At 43.3% G+C, this 27223-nt stretch overlaps 1 protein-coding gene across 3 annotated transcripts in view; it reads right to left on the bottom strand.

Annotated features, from left to right (window-relative positions):
- LOC124038096 (Kv channel-interacting protein 2-like) overlaps window positions 1-27223 on the bottom strand; it is a 92228-nt gene that overhangs the window by 20086 nt on the left and 44919 nt on the right. For 2 of the 3 annotated variants that reach the window (XM_046353556.1, XM_046353553.1), the window contains exon 1: window positions 15137-15323. The exons of the other annotated variant lie outside the window; for it this stretch is intronic. In XM_046353556.1, the coding sequence (XP_046209512.1) occupies window positions 15137-15242 (106 nt within the window). In that variant the 5' untranslated portion in view covers window positions 15243-15323. Of the gene's footprint in view, window positions 1-15136; window positions 15324-27223 lie in introns of those variants that run through there. 3 annotated transcript variants of the gene reach the window in all.

Here is a 27223-nt window from a genome sequence, read left to right as displayed (position 1 = left end):
GCTTAGGGTCATTGTCCTGTTGGTGGGTGAACACTTTGTCCCAGTCTGAGGTCCTGAGCACTGCCACCACCATGCTTCACCGTAGGGAAGGTACCAGGTTTCCTCCAGACTTTGCGCTTGACATTCAGGCCAAAGAGTTCAATATTGGTTTCATCAGACCAGAGAATCTCTAGGAATAGTCTTAGTGGTTCCAAACTTATTTCATTGAAGAATGATGGAGGCCAGTGTTTTCTTCTGTGCTTCGACACAATCCTGTCTCGGAGCTCTACGGACAATTCCTTTGACCTCCTGGCTAGGTCTTTGCTCTGCTCTAACAGTATATAGACTCGTGTGTGCCTTTCCAAATCATGTCCAATCAATTGTATTTACCACAGCTGGACTCCAATCAAATTGTAGAAACATCTCAAGGATGATTAATGGAAACAGGATGCACCTGAATTGTTTTATTTCACCTTTATTTAACCAGGTAGGCAAGTTGAGAACAAGTTCTCATTTACAACTGTGACCTGCCAAGATAAAGCAAAGCAGTGTGACAAAAACAACAACACAGAGGTAGACATGGGATAAACAAACATATAGTCAATAACACAATAGAAAAATCTGTGTACATTTACATTTAAGTCATTTAGCAGACGCTCTTATCCAGAGCGACTTACAAATTGGTGCATTCACCTTATGACAGTGTGTGCAAATGAATAAAGGAGGTAAGGCAATAAACAGGCCATAGTGGCGAAGTAATTCAAATGTAGAAATTAACACTGGAAGTGAAAGATATGCAGATGAGGATGTACAAGTAGAAATACAGGTGTGCAAAAGAGCAGAAAAACAAAAACAAATATGGGGATGAGGTAGGCAGTTAGATGGGCTATTTACAGATGGGCTGTGTACAGCTGCAGCGATCGGTAAGCTGCTCTGACAGCTGATGCTTAAGGTTAGTGAAGGAGATATGTCTCCAGCTTCAGTTATTTTTGGAATTCATTCCAGTCATTGGCAGCAGAGAACTGGAAGGAAAGGTGGCCAAAGAGGTGTTGGCTTTGGGGATGACCAGCGAAATATACCTGCTGGAGCGTGTGCTACGGGTGGGTGTTGCTATGGTGACCAGTGAGCTGACATAAGACAGAGCTTTACCTAGCAAAGATTTATAGATGACCTGAAGCCAGTGGGTTTGGCGACGAATATGTAGCGAGGACCAGCCAACGAGAGCATACAGGTCACAGTGGTGGGTAGTATTTGGGGCTTTGGTGACAAAACGGATGGCAACTGTGATAGACTGCATCCAATTTGTAGAGTAGAGTGTTGGAGGCTATTTTGTAAATTACATCGCTGAAGTCAAGGATCGGTAGGATAGTCAGTTTTACGAAGGTATGTTTGGTGCATGAGTGAAGGAGACTTTTTTTGCGAAATAGGAAGCCGATTCTAGATTTCATTTTAGAATGGAGATGCTTAATGTGAGTGTGGAAGGAGAGTTTACAGTCTAGCCAGACACCTAGGTATTTATAGTTGTCGACATATTCTAAGTCAGAACCATCCAGAGTAGTGAGAGTCTCTATCACGGCAGATTTTCTCCTCTTCCTCTGAAGAGGTGAAACAAGGATCGGACCAATATGCAGTGTGGTAAATGTCCATGTTATTTAATATGAAAACTCAACATGAACACAAAACAACAAAGTGAACTGGCAACAAAATTCTCGTGTGACACTGACACAGGAAACAATCACCCACAAAATACACACAGAACATGGCTGCCTAAATATGGTTCCCAATCAGAGACAACGATAAGCACCTGCTTCTAATTGAGAACCAATCTAGGCAACCATAGACTTACATAAACACCTGGAAAGGAAACAGCCCTATAAACATACAAAACCCCTAGACAAGCCAAAACACATACATCACCCATGTCACACCCTGACCTAACCAAAATAACAAGGAAAACAAAGAACACCTAAGATCAGGGTGTGACAGTCTCATAGCAAAGGGTCTCATAGCAAAGGGCATGCATATGTAAATATGGTATTTCTGTTTTTATTTTTAATACATTTGCAATCATTTTTTAACCTGTTCTGACGTTGTCATTTTGGGGTATTGTGTGTAGATTGAGGAGGGAAAAAATGTATGTAATTCCTTTTAGAATAAGCCTGTAACGTAACAAAAAACGTGGAAAAAGTCAAGGGGTCTGAATACTTTGCGAATGCACTGTATAGTGTGCTGCTGATGTCTTACAGTTATTTGCTTGTGATGTTGATCATGTCACTGTCAAGCCAAACCCAATTTTCTACATGGATTCAATTTCTTTCCATCTTTTCTCAGTGATAGTGACAGGTCTGTGATATGAAGGTCATGTGGTGCCATGTAGCGAACATCTTGTTTGTCTGCTTACCTGCGAGAGCCGAGTGGTACTCTGGGTCTGACTGCTGCAGGTTTGATGCATGTTCCAAATGACAGTTTGGAAGTCGAGCAAACTGAGAAACCTTTTCCTTTTCAAACCGAGTTATCTTTATACTGCAACCTTTTATGCTCAGACTGAAGAGACAACAACAGGATCATTATTTTCTATATCTTGATTGCGTGTCTGCCTGTATGTGCGTGTGCGTGTCCTGATATTCCGAGAATGTGCTCCATTTCACTGTAACTAGCTCAGTTAAATGAGCTGTCTGTCTGTCAGTCAGGACACATTCTAGAGACATGCGTTCAATAGCTCCCATTCCATGTCATACTAATACACACACACACACATGCACGCACACACACATTCTTGACCTGGATCAGGTCCTTTGTAGATTCTGAGCTTATTGCAAATGGCTGGGCTAATCAAACGTTGTGTCTGATGAAGATACTGCTGAAATGAACTCATATTCCAAAAACAGGCTCCTCTGCTCTAGCTCCTCACTGTGTAAAAGCAATTATTCATTCATCACTGTATTCTCTACCTTACAGGAGGTGGCGACGGGAAGAGGAAAGCTGGAAGATTGTTAGTTTAAATATAGAACAAGTGGGAATTGAACAGGAAACTGGAGGGCTGCTAGTTTCAGATGCCAGGTAAAATCTACTACCATTAGGTAGACCAGCATCTTACTATGAACAACTACAGTAACTGTAAGATAATGATATGTGAATACCTGGTCCTCCATCTCTGTCTAAACACAGCTTGAGGCAGCAGAAATGTTGACATTATTCCCCACGCCCTGTCTGACACGGACCTGTATCCCTCTGTCTATTTCAATCCTGTACCGTCTGTCTTGGTTTGATGACTGCTGCGTCCCTGTAGGTGTGTCTGTTGGCCTGCCGAGTAGTAGGTAGGGCAGGACGGACACACACATAAACACACACACAGACAGGCTTACACAGCCCTAGACAGAAAAAAAAGGTTGCAAAAGGGTTCTTTGCAGAGGGATAGTGTTCTACCAAGAACTGTTGTCATCTGAAGAACCCTTTTTGGAAGTAGAGGGTTCTTTGTAAGGCAAAGGGTTTTTACCTAAAACCTTTAACATCCTAAGAACTGTTTTTGGAAGAAAGGGCTCTTTGATGACTCAAAAAGGAAGGCAATAAGGATTCTTTCATAAAGAGTTTATTTTTAAAGATTAAAAAAAAATATTGTTTGCATATCCTTGTATTTTTAATTTGTGTGACCGTCCTTGTCTAGTAGTTTATCAGTGTTTTGTTACTTTTCATGTTTTGTGTTAAGTGTGGACCCCAGGAAGAGTACTTGCTGCTTCTGAAAAAGCTGATTCAAAAAACGAATAAATAAGGAAATAAAGGTTAATAAGGCTGGTGGAACTGTTTATAGAGGGTTCTGGGAAGAACCCTGCGAAGATAAAAGGGTTCTTGGTAAAAACGTTTATAGAGAGTTCTGGGAAGAACCCTTCAAAGATGAAAGGGTTCTTGGTAAAAACGTTTATAGAGGGTTTTAGGCATAACCCTTCATATAGGTTTCTAGATAAACAACATTTACAGAGGGAACCCTACATAGAGGTTTCCCTATGGGGACAAACTGAATAACACTATATGGTTCTACCTTCTTTTCTAATCAGCCAAACTGTGTATTAGTTATGATGAGGAAAACTTTGCCTGTGGCCAGACAGTTGAAACACCTCCAGATGTAGACTTCTACCTTTGGAATTATCCCTCTGAAAAGATACTAAGCTAATTCAAATATCTAGCTGTGTGTGTGTGTGTGTGTGTGTGTGTGTGTGTGTGTGTGTGTGTGTGTGTGTGTGTGTGTGTGTGTGTGTGTGTGTGTGTGTGTGTGTGTGTGTGTGTGTGTGTGTGTGTGTGTGTGTGTGTGTGTGTGTGTGTGTGTGTGTGTGTAGGTGAGTGAAAGAGGGAGGCATTGACAAATGCTGCTCAACATTGGGTAGCAATGTTTCCAATTACTGTGAGTAAATGAAAGGGGAGATCATTTGCATAGATCATTAGCTTAGGGGATATAAACATTTTAAAAGGGGATCTGAAACAAAAACAGATTAATTACAATAACTACACCCTTTTGGCATGAACTACAACAATGGACAAATCTGACTACAAAGTAGGAAAACTCTTCACTGTATTCAAAACAGAACCATGTTCGCACACACACATGCACTGAACTGGCAGCATTGAAGGATCTGCTTTGAGGATGTTGTCTTTTTAGTCACATTATCAAAGTTTTGTTGAAGCCTCCTTTCGAAGCGAAAATACAGCATTACCTGTACCGTATTCTGCTCAAATGATGTTATTCTTGCTCATTGGTACCTAATTTTAATAATGCATAATAAGCTAGTCATTTACAGTCATTAAACAATTCATGATTGGAATTCACTAACATTCCTCCAGAGGGCAGTGTTGTATAAATCAAACGGAGCATTATCATTAACATTTGTATGTCTAAATTCTACCTCCTTTTTTTCTTTCTTTCTTTCTTTCTTTCTTCCTGCCTGCCTGCCTGCCTGCCTGCCTGCCTGCCTGCCTGCCTGCCTGCCTGCCTGCCTGCCTGCCTGCCTGTCTCCCCTCCCTTTCTATAATTGTCCTTCATTCAGATTGTGACTGCGCAGACAAACAGTGGGAAGGTAATGAAGGATTATTGGCTATAAAAAGACATGCACGCACACACACACGCACACAGCACAGAACTTCACAGTCAGGCATCCGGTTCTTACTGAAACGATTTATACAGAAATATTATGTGGTGTTAATGTTATGATTATCATCAACATCATAACCATTTTTACTTTTTACATTTTTTATTTAACCTTAATTTAACTAGGCAAGTCAGTTAAGAACAAATTCTTATTTACAATGACGGCCTACTCTACACTGAGTAAACCAAACATGAGCATTGGCAGTAGAATGGCCCGTACTGAAGAGCTCAGTGACTTTCAATGTGGCACCTTCATAGGATGTCACCTTTCCAATTCATCAAATTTCTGCCCTGCTAAAGCTGCCTCGGTCAACTGTAAGTGATGTTATTAATGCAGCTTCAGGGAACAGAGCTGGAGAACAGATAAATATAGGGGAGGTAATAAACAGGTGATTGAGTTCAGGTGAGTCCAATAATCGCAGATGCACATGACGGGAGGGAGGCAGGTGTGCGTACTGATGGTGGCAGGAGTGCGTAATGCTGGGGTAGTGACAGTTATTGTGAAGTGGAAACGTCTAGGAGCCAAAACGGCTCAGCCGCAAAGTGGTAGGGCATGCGAGCTCACAGAACGGGACCACTGAGTGCTGAAAATTGCTCCTCGGTTGCAACACTCACTACCGAGTTCCAAACTAACCTCTGGAAGCATTGTCAGCACAAGCACTGTTCGTCAGGAGTTTATGAAATAGGTTTCCATGGCCGAGCAGCCGCACACAAGCCTAAGATCACCACTCCCAATGCCAAACGTTGGCTGGAGTGGTGTAAAGCTCGTCACCATTGGACTCTGGAGCAGTGGAAAAGCATTTTCTGGAGTGATGAATCACACTTCACCATCTGGCAGTCAGACGAATTAATCTGGGTTTGGCGGATGCCAGGAGAACCCTACCTGCCCCAATTCCTAGTGCCAACTGTAAAGTTTGGTGGAGGAGGAATAAGGGTCTGGGGCTGACACACACACACACACACACACACACACACACACACACACACACACACACACACACACACACACACACACACACACACACACACACACACACACACACACACACACACACACACACACACACACACACACACACACACACACACACACACACACACACACACACACAGGACAGGACCAACGATACTCCATATCTGAATCATGTTACTTTCCTACAACACTCTGAACACTCTGCCAGCCTCACAACTTCCTACACCACTCTGAATAGAATCTGCCAGACTCACAATCTTCCTCAACGTACAAATGAGCAATATATTCACTTTTGCCAACTCACATTCAAGGAGTGGGGAGAGGAGGAAGGGAAGAGGGGTGGAGGAGTAATGAATGAGAGGTCCTTTGGCTGTATGCCCGGGATGAGGTAAAAATTAATTGATTTATTTGGAAATCAAACAAGACAGAGAGAATGGGAGAGACAGAGAGAAAGAGGAAGGAGAGAGAGATGTGGAGAGAGTGAGATGAATATAACATTCTCTCAGAGTAACAAGTTATCAAAAGGATTGAAGATCAGCTCACTCAGTGTGTGTGTGTGTAGGTGATGTGTAAGTGTGTGTGTGTGTGTGTGTGTGTGTGTGTGTGTGTGTGTGTGTGTGTGTGTGTGTGTGTGTGTGTGTGTGTGTGTGTGTGTGTGTGTGTGTGTGTGTGTGTGTGTGTTATCGTGGCCCTCCAGCCCCCATTCAGCAGAGCAACAGTGCATCAATACGACCTGTTCCCTTTTTCACTGACAGAATTACAGTAAAGGATGCCACACAGGCAACACACACAAGTCTCTGTCCAAATCCGTCTGATCGGCATGAAGTAGTTCGGGGCTAAGGGAAAGGGAGATCACGCAAGGCATCCTTTCATTCATGCATTATACCTCTGCTCGATCTGACTAAAATCATTGAGATCGAAAGACTTGTCTATAAAGGTGGTAATTGTGATCATATACAGTGTGCTGGCCTTTCTGTTCTTTTAATGTATACTTTATTAGCACAGCACCTAAGTTTTTGTGTGTATAACCAAACTGGTTTTTTTTGTACAGACGTAGGATCTTAATTTGATCCGTCTTTTGTTGCTGAGAATTTTCCTGCATCTCAGTAGATGTAGATGAGCTTCATGATTGACATAAATTCACTGAAAACGTGCAATAACACATGGTTATGTTAACAATTGCACTTTCATGCAGCCAAATTTTGGCTAGCTAATAGCCTAACCACCGATGAAGCAACATTATGGACTAAACATTAAAATCCTTTTGCTGCAGAATGTTTTTACTGAGCCAATATTGGTCAAATTAAGATCTTACATCTGTGTCTCTTCTCTCCAATATACACTAGGTGTATCAAACATTAGGAACAACTTCCTAATATTGAGTTGCACCCCCTTTTGATCTCAGAACCTTGTCAGGGCATGGACTCTACAAGGTGTCGGAAACGTTCTACAGAGATGCTGGCCCATGTTGACGCCAATTTACCTTTTTATTTATTTAACCAGGCAAGTCAGTTAAGAACATATTCTTCCCACAGTTGTGTCAAGTTGGCTGGATGTCCTTTGGGTGGTGGACCACTCTTGATACACATGGGAAACTGTTGAGTGTGAAAAGCCCAGCAGCGTTGCAGTTACTGACACACTCAAAGCGGTGTGTCTGGCATTTACTATCCCCAAATACAGGTGTGCCAACCTGTAGTGTCATACCCAAGAAGACTCAGAGGCTGTATTCGCTGCCAACAGTGTTTTAACAAAGTACTAAGTAAAGGGTCTGAATACCTACACTACCGGTCAAAAGTTTTAGAACATCTACTCATTCAAGGGGTTTTCTTTATTTTTTACTATTTTCTACATTGTAGAATAAATATAACAAATGATAATCACACTAAGCCCAAACCAGATGGGATGGCGTATCGCTGCAGAATGCTGTGGTAGCCATGTTGGTTAAGTGTGCCTTGAACTCTAAATAAATCACAGACAGTGTCACCAGCAAAGCACCCCTACACCATCACACCTCCTCCTCCATGCTTTACAGTGGGAAATACACATGCGGAGATCATCCGTTCACCCACACCGCATCTCACAAAGACACAGCGTTTGGAACAAAAAATCTCCAATTTGGACTCCAGACCAAAGGACAAATTTCCACTGGTCTAATGTCCATTGCTTGTGTTTCTTGGCCCAAGCAAGTCTCTTCTTCTTATTGGTGTCCTTTAGTAGTGCTTTCTTTGCAGCAATTCAATCATGAAGGTCTGATTCACACAGTCTCCTCTGTGTGAATCAGAGAGCATCCTGGCGAGCATCCTGGGGGGCTGTATCACCGCCTGGTACGGAAACTGCTCCGCCCTCAACCGTAAGGCTCTCCATAGGGTAGTGAGGACTGCACAACGCATCACCGGGGGCAAACTACCTGCCCTCCAGGACACCTACACCACCCGTTGTTACAGGAAGGCCATAAAGATCATCAAGGACATCAACCACCCAAACCACTGCCTGTTCACCCCGCTATCATCCAGAAGGCGAGGTCAGTACAGGTGCATCAAAGCTGGGACCGAGAGACTGAAAAACAGCTTCTATCTCAAGGCCATCAGACTGTTAAACAGCCACCACTAACATTGAGTGGCTGCTGCCAACACACTGTCATTGACACTGACCCAACTCCAGCCATTTTAATAATGGGAATTGATGGGAAATGATGTAAATATATCACTAGCCACTTTAAACAATGCTACCTTATATAATGTTACTTACCCTACATTATTCATCTCATATGCATATGTATATACTGTACTCTACATCATCGACTGCATCCTTATGTAATACATTTATCACTAGCCACTTTAACTATGCCACTTTGTTTACTTTGTCTACACACTCATCTTTTATGTATATACTGTACTCGATACCATCTACTGTATGCTGCTCTGTACCATCACTCATTCATATATCCTTATGTACATATTCCTTATCCCCTTACACTGTGTATAAGACAGTAGTTTTGGAATTGTTAGTTAGATTACTTGTTGGTTATCACTGCATTGTCGGAACTAGAAGCACAAGCGTTTTGCTACACTCGCATTAACATCTGCTAACCATGTGTATGTGACAAATACATTTGATTTGATTTGATTTGAACAGCTGATGTTGAGATGTGTCTGCTTCTTGAACTCTGTGAAGCATTTATTTGGGCTACAATTTCTGAGGCTGGTAACTCTAATGAACATATCCTCTGCAGCAGAGGTAACTGGGTCTTCCCTTCCTGTGACGGTCCTCATGAGAGACAGTTTCATCATAGCGGTTGACTGTTGTTGCACTTTAAGAAACTTTCAAAGTTCTTGAAATGTTCCGGATTGCCTGACCTTCATGTCTTAAAGTAATGATGGACTGTCGTTTCTCTTTGCTTATTTTGAGCTGTTCTTGCCATAATATGGACTTGGTCTTTTACTAAATAGGGCTATCTTATGTATACCATTCCTATACCAAGGAAAGAAATTCCACAAATTAACGTTTAACATTCCAGGTGAATACCTCATGAAGCTGGTTGAGAGAATTATAAGAGTGTGCAAAGCTGTCATCAAGGCAACGGGTGGCTATTTGGTTTCTACATGATTCCATATGTCTTATTTCATAGTTTTGATTTCTTCACTATTAATCTATGATACGGAAAATAGTAAATATTAAGAAAAGCTCTTGAATGAGTAGGTGTTCTTAAACTTTTGACCGGTAGTGTATGTAAACATGTTAAACAACTAAAAACCTGTTTTTGCTTTGTCATTATAGGGTATTGTGTGTAGATTGATTCAATTAAAAAAAAATCAATTTGATAATAATGCTGTAACATAACAACATGTGAAAAAAGTCAAGGGGTCTGAATACTTTCCGAAAATACTGCACATGTATAAAAAACTGAATTTTTCTCTCTCTGGTATACCTTCATATACTAAAGACCAGTGATAATTTGCATTGTTAATGCAATTGAACAAAGCCCTATGTAAATGTAATGCACAAAAGACAAAACAAAAGAGATCCCAATTTTGTAATTTTGTAATTTTTGTTTTTTAATTGAACCTTTATTTAATGCTAGGGCTGGGGTCCTTTTTTCTCAATTTCCGCCTGACTGACGTGCCCAAAGTAAACTGCCTGTTGCTCAGGCCCCGAAGCCAGGATATGCATATAATTGGTACCATTGAAAATAAAACACTTTGAAGTTTGTTGAAATATTTAAATAATGTAGGAGACTATATCACAATAGATATGGTAGGAGAAAATCACAAGAAAAACAAACCGGAATTATTTTGTTTTGAGAGCCCATGCTCTTACAATGGAAAGTGTAGGGAAATAATGAAATCTAGCTCCGTGTATGCAATTTCTCTGGCTTCCATAGGTGTCAGCACTCTATGTTCAAAGTTTCAGGCTTGTTTCTTCCAAAACGAGTAAAAAATATGAGTTATAGTACCGGGACACACTATTGAAAATGTGTGTTTGGGCGTGCAATGAAGACAAGATGCACCTGCTAATATCGGTTTCCTATTGTACGTACTTCTTTCCGTATGAAATATTATAGTTTGATTACATTTTAGGGTATCTGAGGAGTCAATAGAAATGTATTTAGACTTGTTTTAACAAAGTTTAGCGGTAGATTTCTGAATTCCTTTCTCTGCATGTTGAACGAGTGGTTAACTCAAATCGATGGCTCCAACTAAACTGACTTTTTGGGATATAAAGAAGGATTTTAATGTAACTTGTTGACTCTGAATCAGATTCCCTTTTCTACCTTAGGGTTTTTAGGCTAAGAGTACTTGAAAGTTCATACATGAAGTCGTTGCTCTTTGGTCTCAGATAAAACAATAGCAATAGGTAGCGTTCATACTTTGTTGTCTTTGCAGATGACAATGCCCAGGTTTGTAAAATCCTCAGTGCAACCCCCATGTCAAACTTCTAAAAAACCAAATACAAATCCCCATGTTGAACCAAATACATGTCAACACGTCCTGTCACACATCAGTCAATTCCTTGGCGATATCTGAGCGTGATTTACCAATCCAAAGCTCACTATAGATTCCAGCCCTTACAGGATTGGCTGTTGATACCTAGAACTACCTACCATGCTACTTGGTGGCATGGAGAGGATCTGTGTCTGCACCACGTGCTCTCACTACTGGTATCCACCCAAATAAAATAAAATGTTATTTGTCACATGCGCCGAATACAACAGGTGTATACAACAGGTGTATACAACAGTGAAATGCTTACTTACAAGCCCTTAACCAACAATGCAGTTGTAAGAAAAATACCTAAAACAATTAGAAATAAAGGAACAAATAATTAAAGAGCAGCAGTTTGGTTAGATGTTCAGTAGTTTTATGGCTTGGGGGTAGAAGCTCTAGAATCCTCTTGGACCTAGACTTGGCGCTCCGGTACCGCTTGCCATGCGGTAGCAGAGAGAACAGTCAATGATTAGGCTGGCTGGAGTCTTTGACAATTTTTAGGGCCTTCGTCTGACATCGCCTGGTATAGAGGTCCTGGATGGCAGCATGCTTGGCCCCTCTGTAGTGCCTTGCGGTCGAAGGCCGAGCAGTTGCCATACCAGGGAGTGATGCAACCAGGATGCTTTTGATGGTGCAGCTGTAGAACCTTTTGAGGAACTTGAAGCTGTCAACCTGCTTCACTACAGACCCGTCGTTGAGAATGGGGGAGTGGTTGGACCTCCTTTTTCTGTAGTCCACAATCATCTCCTTAGTCTTGATCACATTGAGGGAGAGGTTGTTGTCCTGGCACCACATACCCAGGTCTCCGACCTCCTCCCTAAATGCTGTCTTGTCGTTGTTGGTGATCAGACCTACCACAGCTCTGTTATCTGCAAACTTAATGATGGTGTTGAAGTTGTAACTGGCCATGCAGTCAGGAGTGAACAGGGAGTACAGGAAGGGACTGAGCAAGCATCCAGGGCACGGTTCTAGGCCCTCTCCTCTTTTCTCTTTACACCAAGTCACTTGGCTCTGTCATATCCTCACATTGATTCTCCTATCATTGCTATGTAGATGACATTCAACAGCTCTTCTCCTTCCTCCCTTCTGACACCCAGGTGGCAACACGCATCTCTGCGTGCCTGGCAGACATCTGAGCTTGGATGTTGGCCAAGAGCAATCTTGACAAAACACCTTCTTCCCAGGAAAGTCCTGCCCGCTCCAAGACCTCTCCATCATGGTTGACAACTCCATGGTTTCCCCCTCCCAGAGTGAAAATTAGAGGAAGCTGGTTGGAGAAGCTATGGGAGGACAGGCTTATTGTAATGGCTGGAATGCAATAGATGGAACGGAGTCAAACGTGGTTTTGATATATTTGATAACATTCCATTATTCCATTTCAGCCATTACAATAAGCCTGTCCTCCTTTAGCTCCTTCAATCAGCCTCCACTGGTGAAAACAACCTTTGTGTGACCCTGAACAACACCCTGTTGTTCTCTGCAAACATAAAAGCAGTGACTTGCTCCTGCAGGTTTACGCTCAACAACATCCGTAGAGTACAACCTTTACTCACACTAATCACTAATCCAGGCACTTGTCTTCTCCTGTCTAGACTACTGTAACTCTCCATTGGCTGGGCTGTGCCATCGGCTGGGCTGTGCCATCAAACCCCTGCAGCATCCAGAATGCCGTAGCTCGCCTGGTGTTCAACTTTCCTAAGTTCTCTCATCTCTCCCCGCTCCTCTGTACACTTCACTGGCTTCCACCTAAGGTCAGGACAGCAGAGTCCCTGCCCACCTTTCGAAAATGTCTGAAACCCTACCTCTGAAGAGTATCTTATTAACTCTCACGGTGCGACCAAATTAACATTTCTTTCAAATTCTGTGCACTTTATTTAATAATTTTCTTAACAGTGGTTTTGCTTGCTATAACAACTGTGTTACATAAGGAACTGGCTCAAGTGGGCGGGGAAACAAAAGGTGAATAGGCACAGAGGCTTAACATCGCAAGGCTTCCGGGGAAGCTTGCCAAACAGACGAAGCCTGTTTAAGGTTTGAGAAGTCAATGAGAGAAGTGAAAAATACTTCCTTAGTTGTTATTTTGCTTGAAATCTAAAGACACAACCTAGATTTGAGCCACTGCCTTAAGTAGTGCACATGTGATTACTCCAACCGGGTGAAATTGATCCAAAAAACAACAACATTATATTATTATTATTATTTTTATCTATCCTTTATTTAACTAGGCAAGTCAGTTCAGAACAAATTCTTATTTACAATGACGGCCTACCAAAAGGCCAAGGCCTCCTGCGGGGACGGGGGCTGGGATTAGATATCTCAGATTGGGGGAGTGAGGCCTAAGAGGGTTTTATAAATAAGCATCAACTAGTGTGTCTTGCGATGGGTATACAGAGATGACCAGTTCACAGAAGAGTATAGAGTGCAGTGATGTGTCCTATAAGGAGCATTGGTGGCAAATCTGATGGTCGAATGGTAAAGAACATCTAGCCCGTTCGGGAGCACCCTTACCTGTCGATCTACAAATTACGTCTCCGTAATCTAGCATGGGTAGAAAGGTAATCTGAATCAGGGTTTGTTTGGCAGCTGGGGTGAAAGAGGAGCAATTACGATAGAGAAAACCAAGTCTAGATTTAACTTTAGCCTACAGCTTTGATATGTGCTGAGAGAAGGACAGTGTACCATCTAGCCATACTCCCAAGTACTAGCATGAGGTGAATACCTCAAGCTCTAAACCATCAGAGGTTGTAATCACACTTGTGGACAGAGGGGCATTCTTTTTACCAAACAACATTACCTTTGTTTTGGAGGTGTTCAGGACATGGTTAAGGGCAGAGAAAGCTTGTTGGACACTAAGAACGTTTTGTTGTAGAGCGTTTCACACAAAATCCAGGGAGGGGCCAACTGAGTATAAGACTATCATCTGCATATAAATGGATGAGAGAGCTTCCTACTGCCTGAGCTATGTTGTTGATGTAAATTGAGAAGAGTGTGGGGCCTAGGATCAAGCCTTGCTGTACACCCTTGGTGACAGGCAGTGGCTGAGACAGCAGATGTTCTGACATTATACACTGCACTCTTTGAGAGAGGTAGTTAGCAAACCAGGCCAAAGGCCCCTCAGAGACACCAATACTTAGCCGGCCCACAAAAATGGAATGGTCTACCGTATCAAAAGTTTTGGCCAAGTCAATAAAAACAGCAGCACAACATTGCTTAGAATCAAGGGCAATGGTGACATCATTGAGGGCATTGAATGTTGCAGTGACACATCCATAACCTTAGAGGAAACCAGATTGCATAGCAGAGAGAATACTATAGACATCAAGAAAGCCAATCAGTTGATTATTGACAAGTTTTCCCAACACTTGATAAACAGGGCAAAATAGAAATTGGCCTATAACAGTTAGAAAAGAGAAGGAGTGCTTTTGATTTGATGGCCTGCACATGCACAGTTTGGCACAGGACGACCGTTATACCGATGACATGTTTCTGCTCATGAGCTTAGCTAGCCAACGTCGCTTACAAGTGTGATCAGGGATTTCTATTGGAGAAGCAGTTTCTGCCTATCTTCATACTGTACTTTCTTTGTTTCTAGCATAGTTTCTGCAGCAATTTAGCAACAAACTGAAAATAGCTGTTATTTTGATAGGGTCATTAAAGATAAAATATTAGTGTGACATTCATCTTCATGACAAATTAATTAATGTTTCTGTATGTTCTCTCTTAATCTATCAATTTCTCTTTCAGTCTGTCAAATCTGACCTGCAGAAATTACGTTGATTGTAGTTGAACTTGTTCTGTTTCTTTTTGTGGGGGCTCAAACCAACATGTGGGCTTAAGCCAAAGCTAAAGCCAAAATGGTAGCCAAATAGGCCAAAATGCCAAGTTCTCTGTAAGTAGCCACTCAAGGTTAATATCTAGACTTTGCAATATTTTCTACTGATAATAAAGTGTAAGTAAATTTAAATACAAATACATAGAAATTGTATGGAATTTGATTAAATACAATTATTTCAGAAATAATAATAACACCCCCCCCACACACACACACACCCTGTCCATTACCTTCCTCTCCTACAACTTTGAAGAGTCCAAACTGCTCCAGGACTTTGACGAACAGTCCCATCACCACCAGGACAGCTATCATCTCCAACCCATCCAGACTCAACATCCTGGGGACACGATCTAATCAAAATAGGCCTCAGCGCTCCTCAGCGCTCGCTCCACGCTCTCCCCATCCTGGGATCAGATTGCCCCCAGAGCTAGAAATAGGTGTCCATACAGCCCCAATAATGTATCAGTCCTGGACTACCATCAGGTAAAAATATCCTTCCTCCTCCAACATCACAGGGAAAGAGTGAAACTCTTCTCCTCTACTCGCTTCCCTACTTCTTTTCCTTTCTGTTCTCTCCTGTCCTCCACCCCCTGTTTGAGTAAAATAATCAGGGGAAGAGTGCTGTCTGCTAGTCCTTTGGCCGTGTGTGTGAAGGAGAGATGACTGAGTTAGATAGATGCGGGAGACAGCGGGAGAGAGAGTGAAGGGGAGACGGGAGTTAGAGAGCGAGAGAGAGAGAGAGAGAGAGAGAGAGAGAGAGAGAGAGAGAGAGAGAGAGAGAGAGAGAGAGAGAGAGAGAGAGAGACAGGGAGGAGAGGGAGGTATGCCCAGTGATATTACATTCATTGATTTGCCAAATGTGGTTTCCAAGGTAACTGGCTGAAAATGTTTGGGAGAACCAAACTCGACAACATGCATGACTACAGAAACAACATTTAATCTCGCTTTTAAAGAAATAACTATTTCACTACGACAGAAATAACTGTCTAGTTAGACGTTTTGTCAGTCTCAATACACTCTCTTGCAGTATAATGAATGCAGTATTTCATTATCTAGGTTACGTAAACACCAACACAAACTCCCTTCAGTATTAGCTTGAGGAGAAACAGCAACAGATGCATCTTAGCAAAGAGTGGGTGGAGGCAACAGTTATATGGAGGAGCACTGGTAAAATTGAATGGCTTAGACTGATGTTTAATCAAAACAATGAATCACAAAGATGGACCCAATCACAAGAAGGTAGAGACAGATCCAGAGTACCAGACTAGTATTTCACTACATGACAGGGGGGAAGAGGAATGGAGTGAAACAAATAAGAGAGTGGATGAGAGCAGAAAAATATTAAAGAAAGAAAATAAGAGAGAAAGAGAGAGATGAGAGGGTCACTCCTCCCCACTTGTGAGTGTAACTCTAGCTTATTCATTTCTGTATTCGCCCCTAGACCAGGGTTTCCCAAACTCGATCCTGGGACCCAACATGGGTGCACATTTTGGTTTTTGCCCTAGCACTACACTGCTGATTCAAATAATCAAAGCTGGATGATGAGTCAGTTATTTAAATCAGCTGTGTAGTGTTAGGGCAAAGAGCTCTTCTCCCATGCTTTGTGAATACAGAAAGCATCCCATTGCTGGTCAACTAAAATAAAATGCAAATAATAAATATATTGTATTATATTATATATATATATATATATATATAGTGCCTTTGGAAAGTATTCAGGCCTCTTGACTTTTTCACATTTTTGTTATGTTACAGCCTTAATCCAAAATGTATTACATAAAATAAAAATCCTCATCAATCCACACACAATATCCCATAATGAAAAAGCAAAGACAAGCTTTAATAAAAAAATAAAATAATTACCCGATATAAATAAGTATTCAGACCCTTTGCTATGAGACTCGAAAATTAAGTTCAGGTGCATCCTGTTTCCATTGATTTAGATGTTTCTACAACTTGATTGGAGTTCATGTGAAGTAAATTCAATTGATTGGACATGATTTGGAAAGGCAAACACCTGTCTATATAAGGTTCCAAAGTTGACACTGCATGTCAGAGCAAACACCAAGACATGAGGTCGAAGGAATTGTCCATAGAGCTCCGAGACAGGATTGTGTTGAGGTACAGATCTGGGTAAGGGTACCAAAAAAAAGGTTGGTCACTCTGAAAGAGCTCCAAAGTTCATCTGTGGAGATGGGAGAACCTTCCAAAAGGACAACCACATCTGCAGCACTCCACCAATCAGGTATTTATGGTAGAGTGGCCAGTTGGAAGCCACTCCTCAGTAAAAGGCACCACAGCCTGTTTTAATTTTGCCAAAAGACACCTAAAGACTCTCTGACCATGAGAAACAAGATCATCTGGTCTGATTAAACCAGATTGAACTTCTTGGCCTGGATGCCAAATGTTATGTCTGGGGCAAACTTGGCACCCTCCCTAAAGTGAAGAAAGGTGGTGGCAGCATCATGATGTGAGGATGTTTGTCAGTGGCAGGGACTGGGAGACAAGTCAGGATGGAGGAAAAGATGAACGGAGCAAAGTACAGAGAGATCCTTGATGAAAATCTGCTCCAGAACACTCAGTACCTCAGACTGGGGTGAAGTTTCACCTTTCAACAGGACAACGACACTAAGCACACAACCAAGACAACGCAGGAGTGGCTTCGGAAAGGCTGACCATGACTCCATTTTGTTGCTTCCTGCCTACAGACAGAATCTAAAACAAGAAGCTCCCGCGCTCAGGTCTGTTCAACGCTGGTCCGACCAATCTGATTCCACGTTTCAAGACTGCTTCGATCACGTGGATTGGGATATGTTCCACATTGCGTCCAACAACAACATTGACGAATACGCTGATTCGGTGAGCGAGTTCATTCGAAAGTGCATTTATGATGTCGTTCCCATAGCAACGATTAAAACATTCCCAAACCAGAAACCGTGGATTGATGGCAGCGTGAAACTGAAAGCGCGAACCACTGCTTTTAACCAGGTAAAGGTGGCCGGAAACATGACCGAATACAAACAGTGTAGCTATTCCCTCCGCAAGGCAATCTACAAAGTAGAGTCACAATTCAACGACTCAGACACAAGAGGTATGTGGTAGGGTTTACAGTCAATCACAGATTACAAAAAGAAAACCAGCCCCGCCACGGACCAGGATGTCTTGCTCCCAGGCAGACTAATTCACTTTTTTGCCCGCTTTGAGGACAATACAGTGCCACTGACACGGCCCGCAACCAAAACCTGCGGACTCTCCTTCACTGCAGCCGACTTGAGGAAAACATTTAAACGTGTTAACCCTCGCAAGGCTGCAGGCCCAGACGGCATCCCCAGCCGCATGCGCAGACCAGCTGGCTGGTGTGTTTGCGGACATATTCAATCAATCCTTAAACCAGTCTGCTGGTTCCACATGCTTCAAGAGGGCCGCCATTTTCCCTGTTCCCAAGAAAGCTAAGGTAACTGAGCTAAACGACTACCGCCCCATAGCACTCACTTCCGTCATCATGAAGTGCTTTGAGAGACTCGTCAAGGACCATATCACCTCCACCCTACCTGACACTCTAGACCCACTCCAATTTGCTTACCGCCCAAATAGGTCCACAGACGATGCAATCTCAACCACACTGCACACTGCCCTAACCCATATGGACAAGAGGAATACCTATGTGAGAATGATTTTCATTGACTACAGCTCAGCATTTAACACCACAGTACCCTCCAAACTCTCCATCAAACTCGAGACCCTGGGTCTCGACCCCGCCATGTGCAACTGGGTACTGGACTTCCTAATGGGCCGCCCCCAGGTGGTGAGGATAGGTAACAACATCTCCACCCTGCTGATCCTCAACACTGGGGCCCCATAAGGGTGCGTTCTGAGCCCTCTCCTGTACTCCCTGTTCACCCATGACTGCGTGGCCATGCACGCCTCCTACTCAATCCTCAAGTTTGCGGACGACACTACAGTGGTAGGCTTGATTACCAACAACGACGAGACGGCCTACAGGGAGGAGGTGAGGGCCCTCGGAGTGTGGTGTCAGAAAAATAACCTCACACTCAACATCAACAAAACAAAGGAGATGATTGTGGACTTCAGGAAACAGCAGAGGGAGCACTCCCCTATCCACATTGATGGGACAGTAGTGGAGAGGGTAGTAAGTTTAAGATTTAGATGCACTATTGTAAAGTGACTGTTCCACTGGATGTCATAAGGTGAATGCACCAATTTGTAAGTCGCTCTGGATAAGAGCGTCTGCTAAATGACTTAAATGTAATGTAAATGTAAGTTTTAAGTTCCCCAGCGTACACATCATGGACAAACTGAATTGGTCCACCCACACAGATAGCGTCGTGAAGAAGGCGCAGCGGCGCCTCTTCAACCTCAGGAGGCTGAAGAAATTTGGCTTGTCACCAAAAGCACTCACAAACTTCTACAGATGCACAATCGAGAGCATCCTGTCGGGCTGTATCACCGCCTGGTATGGCAACTGCTCCGCACACAACCGCAAGGCTCTCCAGAGAGTAGTGAGGTCTGCACAACGCATCACTGGGGGCAAAATACCTGCCCTCCAGGACACTTACACCACCCAATGTCACAGGAAGGTCATAAAAATCATCAAGGACAACAACCACCCGAGCCACTGCCTGTTCACCCCGCTATCATCCAGAAGGCGAGGTCAGTACAGGTGCATCAAAGCAGGGACCGAGAGACCGAAAAACAGCTTCTATCTCAAGGCCATTAGACTGTTAAACAGCCACCACTAACATTGAGTGGCTGCTGCCAACACACTGACTCAACTCCAGCCACTTTAATAATAGGAATTGATGGAAACTGATGTAAAATATATCACTAGCCACTTTAAACAATGCTACTTAATATAATGGTTACATACCCTACATTACTCATCTCATATGTATATGTATATACTGTACCCTATATCATCTACTGCATCTTTATGTAATACATGTATCACTAGCCACTTTAAACTATGCCACTTTGTTTACATACCCTACATTACTCATCTCATATGTATATACTGTACTCGATACCATCTACTGCATCTTGCCTATGCCGTTGGTTATTACTGCATTGTCGGAACTAGAAGCACAAGCATTTCGCTACACTCGCATTAACATCTGCTAACCATGTGTATGTGACAAATACATTTGATTTTATTTGATTTGATTTGAGTCTGAATGTCCTTGAGTGGCCCAGCAATAACCTGGACTTGAACCCGATCAAACATCTCTGGAGAGACCTGAACATAGCTGTGAAGCGATGCTCCCATCCAACCTGACAGAGCTTGAGAGGATCTGCAGAGAAGACTAGGATAAACTCCCCAAATACAAGTGTGCCAAGCTTGTAGCTTCATACCCAATAAGACTCGAGGCTGTAAACACTGCCAAAGGTGCTTCAACAAAGTACTGAGTAAAGGGTCTGAATATTTATGTAAATGTGGTATTTCAGTTTTTTTAAACAGTTTTTGCTTGATCATTATGGGGTATTGTTTGTAGATTGATGAGGGGAAAAAACAATGTCATCCATTTCATGATGATGCTGTAACGAAACAAAATGTGGAAAAAGTCAATGGGTCTGAATACTTTCCGAATGCACTGTAAATGTGATATTTCAGTTTATTTTAGTTTATTAATGTGCAAAAATGTCTAAAGACCTGTTTTTCCTTTGTCATTATGGGGTATTGTATGTAGATTGATGAGGGGGAAAACGATTTAATCCATTTTAGAATAAGGCTGTAACGTAATAAAATGTGGAAAAACTCTAGTGGTCTGAATACTTTTCGAATGAACTGTAACAGCACTGGTAAAGCATTCTCTATCTCTCTCAATTCAATGCAAGGGGCTGTATAGGCATGGGAAACATGTTTACATTGCCAAAGCAAGCCTTTTCTTGTGGCAACAGGTCACACATCTCGCTGCTGTGATTGCACACGGTGGCATTTCACCCAATAGATATGGGAGTTTATCAAAATTGGATTTGTTTTCAAATTCTTTGTGGGTCTGTGTAATCTGAGGGAAATATGTGTCTCTAATATGGTCATCCATTTGGCATCAAGTTCGGAAGTACAGCTCAGTTTCCACCTCATTTTGTGGCAGTGTGCATATTGCCTGTCTTCTCTTGGGAGCCATGTCTACCTACTGTGACCTTTCTGAATAGCAAGGCTATGCTCACTGAGTCTGTACATAGTCAAAGCATTTTGGGTCAGTCACAGTGGTCAGGTATTCTGCCATGGTGTACTCTCTGTTAAGGACCAAAAAGCATTCTAGTTTGCTCTGTTGTTTTTTTAATTCTTTCCAATGTGCAAGTAATTAGATATATATTTTCTCATGATTTGGTTGGGTCTAATTGTGTCGCTGGTCCTGGGGCTCTGTTCACAAACACAAATAGACCCCTGTTTGTGAACAGAGCCCCAGGACCAGCTTGTTTAGGGAACTCTTCTTCAGGTTAATTTCTCTGAAGGTGATGGCTTTGTTATGGAAGGTTTGGGAATTGCTTCCTTTTAGGTGGTTGTAGAATTTAATGTCTCTTTACTGGATTTTTATAATTAGCTGATATCGGCCTAATTCTGCTCTGCATGCATTATTTGGTGTTTTAAATGATTCTCTCTCTCATGCCGAGAGAGTGTCAGGGTCTCACTCTCTCTCTCTCTCTCTCTCTCTCTCTCTCTCTCTCTGGAGTGTTTGTAGTTGAGAAGCAGTGAGGAGAGCTCTGTTCTTACTTACTTTCTTGCTTCTTTATTTGTACTTTTTTCCCCCATAACGCTGTCGTTAGGGCATGGATTCAGGTGTGTTCCTGAGAATGGGGTTAAGGTGGAGGAGGTTCTGCTCATGGTCAGTGAACAGGTAGGAGCATTCTGAATTTATGAATTTATGCATTCTGCATCCAGAATGAACAAAGCTGTGGTTGTGTTCATGAAAAGAGTACATTTAGTGGGCAGGCTGATTGCAAAGTGGAATATTTGTAAGGGATGTCTTGGTGCCGATGTTTTCTATTTTGACAAGGGTTGTATTTGCGAATATGCCAACGTTTTTTTACGGACGATCAAATCAGGAAAGAGCTGAGTTGTTTTCGTAAGTTTGCTTATGTTCGATTTTCGTGTACTGTCGGCAGGTGTTCAGACTGATGCCGTTAAACACGTAGGTTTGCCAGCACAGATAGTCTACGGTGTTTAGATTGTGTGGATTTGGGGCTTAAGAGCTTTGCATGCCCACATATAGGCCGTGGACAAGGTGAGGGTACAAGCGCCAGTGGGGTAAATTGAGGTCAATGTGCAGGGGGCCATGAGACGCAGGCAGCAGAGGCTGTGTCTAATCATGCTATGAATGTGTAGCTGAGACTGGGTCCAGTCATGCTACAGATGGTGGTGTAGTCCAAATTTGTCTTTTCTGTCAACATTATACAACTCTCTCATCCTCAGATGCCTCCAGGCTAACTTCGCTGAATTACCTAGGGACCTGGGCAGTTTTTTCCAGGTTAAAGCAATGGGAGCACTTGTAAGAACTAGGTTCTCCATGTTTCAGGAGATGGATGCTCCCAGCTCCTTCTTCTTTGGTTTAGAAAACCGATCGTTGGACCCAAGGGTTTGCATTGTCTACAGCTGTGGTGGGGGAGATGCAGGAGCGGACTGTGGAGTTTTATACTGAGTTGTATAGGACAGAACTGTGTGATCCTATGTCTGCTCAGGTTTTGTGCTCCAATTCATCCCTGGCACAGATGGATGAAATGGACATTTCCCTGTTGTCCCATGAACTGGGAGAGGCCGTAACCCAGATGTCCCCCGCCGTGCACCTGGGATCGATGGACTCCCGGAGGAGTTTTATTCTGGGGAATAATTGGACTGGACTTCTTTTGTGTGTTGAGTGAGCGCGTCAGGGTAGGAGAGTTGCAGATGAGCTGTCGTCAGGCGGCCCAAGAAAGTGGACTCGTGTGAACTTATGAACTGGAGGCCTGTGGCATTGCTCTGTGCGGACTACAAAATATTTGCCAAAGTCCTTGCTAACAGACTGAAGTCCCATCTGGACATTATAGTACAGTGCACAAGGATCAGACATATTGTGTACCAGGACGCTCAATCACGGGCAACCGGTTCTTAATCAGGGACATGTTGGACTTGCCGAGAGTTGGACTGGTCTCTTTAGACCAAGAGAAGTCTTTTGATAGAGTGGACCATGAGTGTCTGTTTAATGTGATGTCTGCGTTTGGATTTGGGGAAAGGTTTTGTCCTGTGTGAAGATGTTGTATGCTGGGGAATCATGTATGATCAAGGAGGGAGGGGGGCTCAGTAGGCCAGTCTGGGTCAGGCGGGGCATTAGACAAGGATGCCCTCTATCGGCGCAGTTAAATAAACTAGCCCTTGAGCCTTTTTTAGGCCTGCTACGCTAGAGACTGCGGGGAGTGTGCTGGACAGGCATGGGTGTGTTGACAGGCATAGCAGTGTCGGCATATGCAGATGACATCTCTGTGATGGTCAGAAATGGGCAGGACACACAGGCACTAGAGACTAGTCTGAAGGTGTATGAGGGAGCTTCGTCAGCTAAGGTGAACTGGGGTAAGCTCTGTTAGGTGTGTCTTCCAGGGGGTTTGCAGTGGGGTTGTAAAGGGCTTAACATTTTGGGGGTGTACCTGGGCTCTGAGAGGTAGGTCAGGAAGAACTGGGAGAGGCTGTCACAGGCAGTGGTGTCAAGACTGGCCAGGTGGAGGTGACTCCTGTCCCAAGTGTCATATAGAGGGAGGGTGCTGATAATCAACAACCTGGTGGCATACTCCCTGTGGCATAAACTGTCTGTCCTCAACCACCCCGCTGGTCTGCTCGTAGACCTGCAACGCAAGCTGGTGGATTTTTTTCTGGTTGGTCCATCACTGGCTGAGGGCGGCAGTGTTGTACATGTTCTTCCATGAAGGAGGACAGTACCTGGTGGAACTGGAGAGCACGGTGGCTGCTTTCAGACTAAATGCGGCACAGAGACTGCTGTACCATACTTATGTCGCCTGGAGGGAACCAGCATGTGCGCTGCTGAGGAGAGCTGGCGGATTAGGGTTGGACCGGCAGCTGTTCCTCATGAAGCTGGAGAGGCGGAGTACAGCAGGTCTCTCTGACTTTTACTCTGTGGTGCTGAGGGCCTAGCAGCTGCTAAGGCCCAAACAAGAAGAGGGTGTGGAGCCTGGGCTGTGGGTGTGGGAGGAGCCTATATTCCACAACCCAGCCATCCTTTTGAGATCGGTTCAGTTGGCCACCCTACAGAGGTGACTGATGGCATCGGGTTTACTAAGGCTGGGTGACCTGCGGCTGCTGGGGGAGGGGTGGAAAACCCCGGAAGTCCTGAAACAACAATCAGGACTAACATCTCTTAGGCTGCTGGAGAGATTCCTGGGGAGGTCCAGGAGGCACTGTCTGAGCCAGTAAGGGGGAGAGTGGTATTTGAGCAGCCAAGATGTTGCACAGCCAATGTTTCTGCCACTGCAGGTGACGGCAGACACTGGGGACTGGCAAGGGAGTCTGGAGGACTTGTTAGAATTTAACACTCTGGGCCTCGGGGAATTTTATTTTTTTATTTTTTTATTTTACTAGGCAAGTCAGTTAAGAACAAATTCTCAATGACGGCCTAGGAACAGTGGGTTAACTGCCTGTTCAGGGGCAGAACGACAGATTTGTACCATGTCAGCTTGGGGATTTGAACTTGCAACCTTTCGGTTACTAGTCCAACGCTCTAACCACTAGGCTACCCTGCCGCCCCGGGGTTGGAGGTAAAGCCCTCTACAACCTCTGCGTTAAGGTGAGGAACATTAGGAGCTTAACAGGAGTGAAGGCACATCAGTGTCAGGGGGTATGTGGGGTGGAGAGTAAGGTGAGTTTTAAATAGAGGGGGTTCTATGAACTCTCAGTATCAAAGAGGTCAGCGGACCTTCAGTGGAGGGTTCTACATGGAGCCCTAACAGCTGGTTAGCACGGGTCGACCCGGGACTCGGACAGGGATGTCCTTTCTGTGCCATCAGTGACACTGCGTCAGGTTAATGCCATTACTGTCTCTGTTGGAATGTCTGTGTGCGAGGTTGCAGGTGGAATTTACTGTTGGGATGTTTATAATGGGGCACAGGTATTCGAAGAAGGAAAAGGCCAAATGTGTGTTGTTGAATTTTCTGTTTGCTCATGCGGAGTTGGATTTTTAGCTAACAAGGAGGAACAGGGTCAAAGTTGCAGGGATAACAGACCCTTTATTATTATTTAATGTGATGGTCTCTGCACACATTCGGGTGGAATTTGAGTTCTATAAAATGATGTAGAAGTGGTGTAACGGCCATTGTTGGTGGAAGAAGGTGAGGACCAAGGTATAGCATGGTATGTGTCCATATTTAATAAAATGAACACAGAAATAACAAAAATAACAAAGAGAAACAACCGAAAACAGTTCTGGCTGGTGCAGACACACAACAGATAACAATCACTACTGAAACACAATAGAAAACAGGCTACCTAAATATGGTTCTCAATCAGGGACAACGATTGACAGCTGCCTCTGATTGAGAACCATACCAGGCCAAACACAGAAATAGCAAATCATAGAAAAACTAACATAGACAACCCACCCAACTCACGCCCTGACCATACTAAAACAAAGACATAACAAAAGAACTAAGGTCAGAACGTGACAAGTGGTGAGGTTTTGGTTATTGCGATGTGTGTCATTGTTTTATGTCGTGGGGTAGAGTGCAAGGTGAGTATGCAGCACAGAAGCTATTTGATTTTAAAGGGGGGGTGGGTCAGTGGGGAGGTTTTAATCAAATTAAATGAGGATATATCATTAAAGAAAGACAAAAAGTCTAAAAAGTGTGTCTCTCTCTCTCTCATATCAATGCCTTTCTACTTCCCCCTCTATATGTTTGTGAGTCATGTCTGTGTTGTTTGTTTACTAGAGTCCCTGCACTAGACATCTCATTAATATGATGGCTTTCTCAGCAGTACACAACACCAGGGAACACCACGGCATGACATGCCGACTTAGCCTGTCCTTGGTTGACACACTACAGGTGGGCATACAATATGACAGGGAACACAATCTGACATAACTGCTGATATCTGTGGGGGTTGGACAACGAAACAAACACCATGCTGTAACCTGTTCCTCCAGTCGATGTTGAGAGTAATGTATATGTCTGTAATAAGCACAGGCTACTTTCAAAAACATGCTAGCTTCCTGTCGGCACACACACACGCATGGACACACACACACACACACACACACACACACACACACACACACACACACACACACACACACACACACACACACACACACACACACACACACACACACACACACACACACACACACACACACACACACACACACACACACACACACACACACACACACACACACACACACACCTCTGGAGGAACGTTTCTTAGAGATGACTCTTGGATGTATTGATGAGGTGTCATCTACTAAGCCAGGGATGAGAGGAGAGAGAGGGAACAAGGGATTATTTAATAACAATTACTGTGTAAATGAACGTGCACAATGTAGTCATGTATGTCAAAGTGTGTCAAATATGTAAGTTGAACACATTGTATGTTAAAAACACTGTTTGTGTGTGTGTGGGTATCCCTAAACTTGCCAACAGACAAAGAGCTGTAAAAGGATCAGTGGTTCACCGATCAGTGCTTGATGGGCTCGCGAACAGCAGGGTGGTGAGTAAAGAAACATTACTTTTTTCAGAGAATGTTTCTTTGGGAACATCAGGCGACGTCCTAAAAACGTCTTTAGGGACATCCCCGGAACAAGCTGGGAACTAAACATAAACGTCCGGTGGACCATGACAGAACGTCCTATGTTTTATCCATTATTGGACACAGGAATGTTCTTGCGACGTCTCCACGAAATGTGTCTAGAATATTCATATCTTATATTCTGAGAACATGCATGGCAATCGTGTTTGGTGTGACGTTGATGGAATATTCTCCTAACCCTCAGAAAACTGGACACATGAATGTTTTGCAATGTTCCCATGAAACGTGTCTAGAATATTAATATTAAATAGTCTGTGAACATGGTAACCATGTTCTGGGTATGTTCAACATCAAGGGAATGGTCTCTTGGAAACAGTCCTTGCACATTATTGGACCATTCCTATGAAAACGTTATCTAATGGCCGAATGAGGCTCGTAAGGGAACGCTCTCTAAAGTTGTGAGAACGTTTGTTTTTGGCTGGGTAAGGTCTGATGACATTGTATGTGTCAGGGAGAGAATGACAGAATGAGGAGAAGAAAAACCATCCCTACTTTATTACCCTCCAGGACCTCT

The sequence above is a fragment of the Oncorhynchus gorbuscha genome, linkage group LG06, assembly GCF_021184085.1.
Source record: "Oncorhynchus gorbuscha isolate QuinsamMale2020 ecotype Even-year linkage group LG06, OgorEven_v1.0, whole genome shotgun sequence".
Taxonomy (NCBI): Eukaryota; Metazoa; Chordata; class Actinopteri; order Salmoniformes; family Salmonidae; genus Oncorhynchus; species Oncorhynchus gorbuscha.
This window is presented reverse-complemented; position numbering and strand designations above follow the sequence as displayed.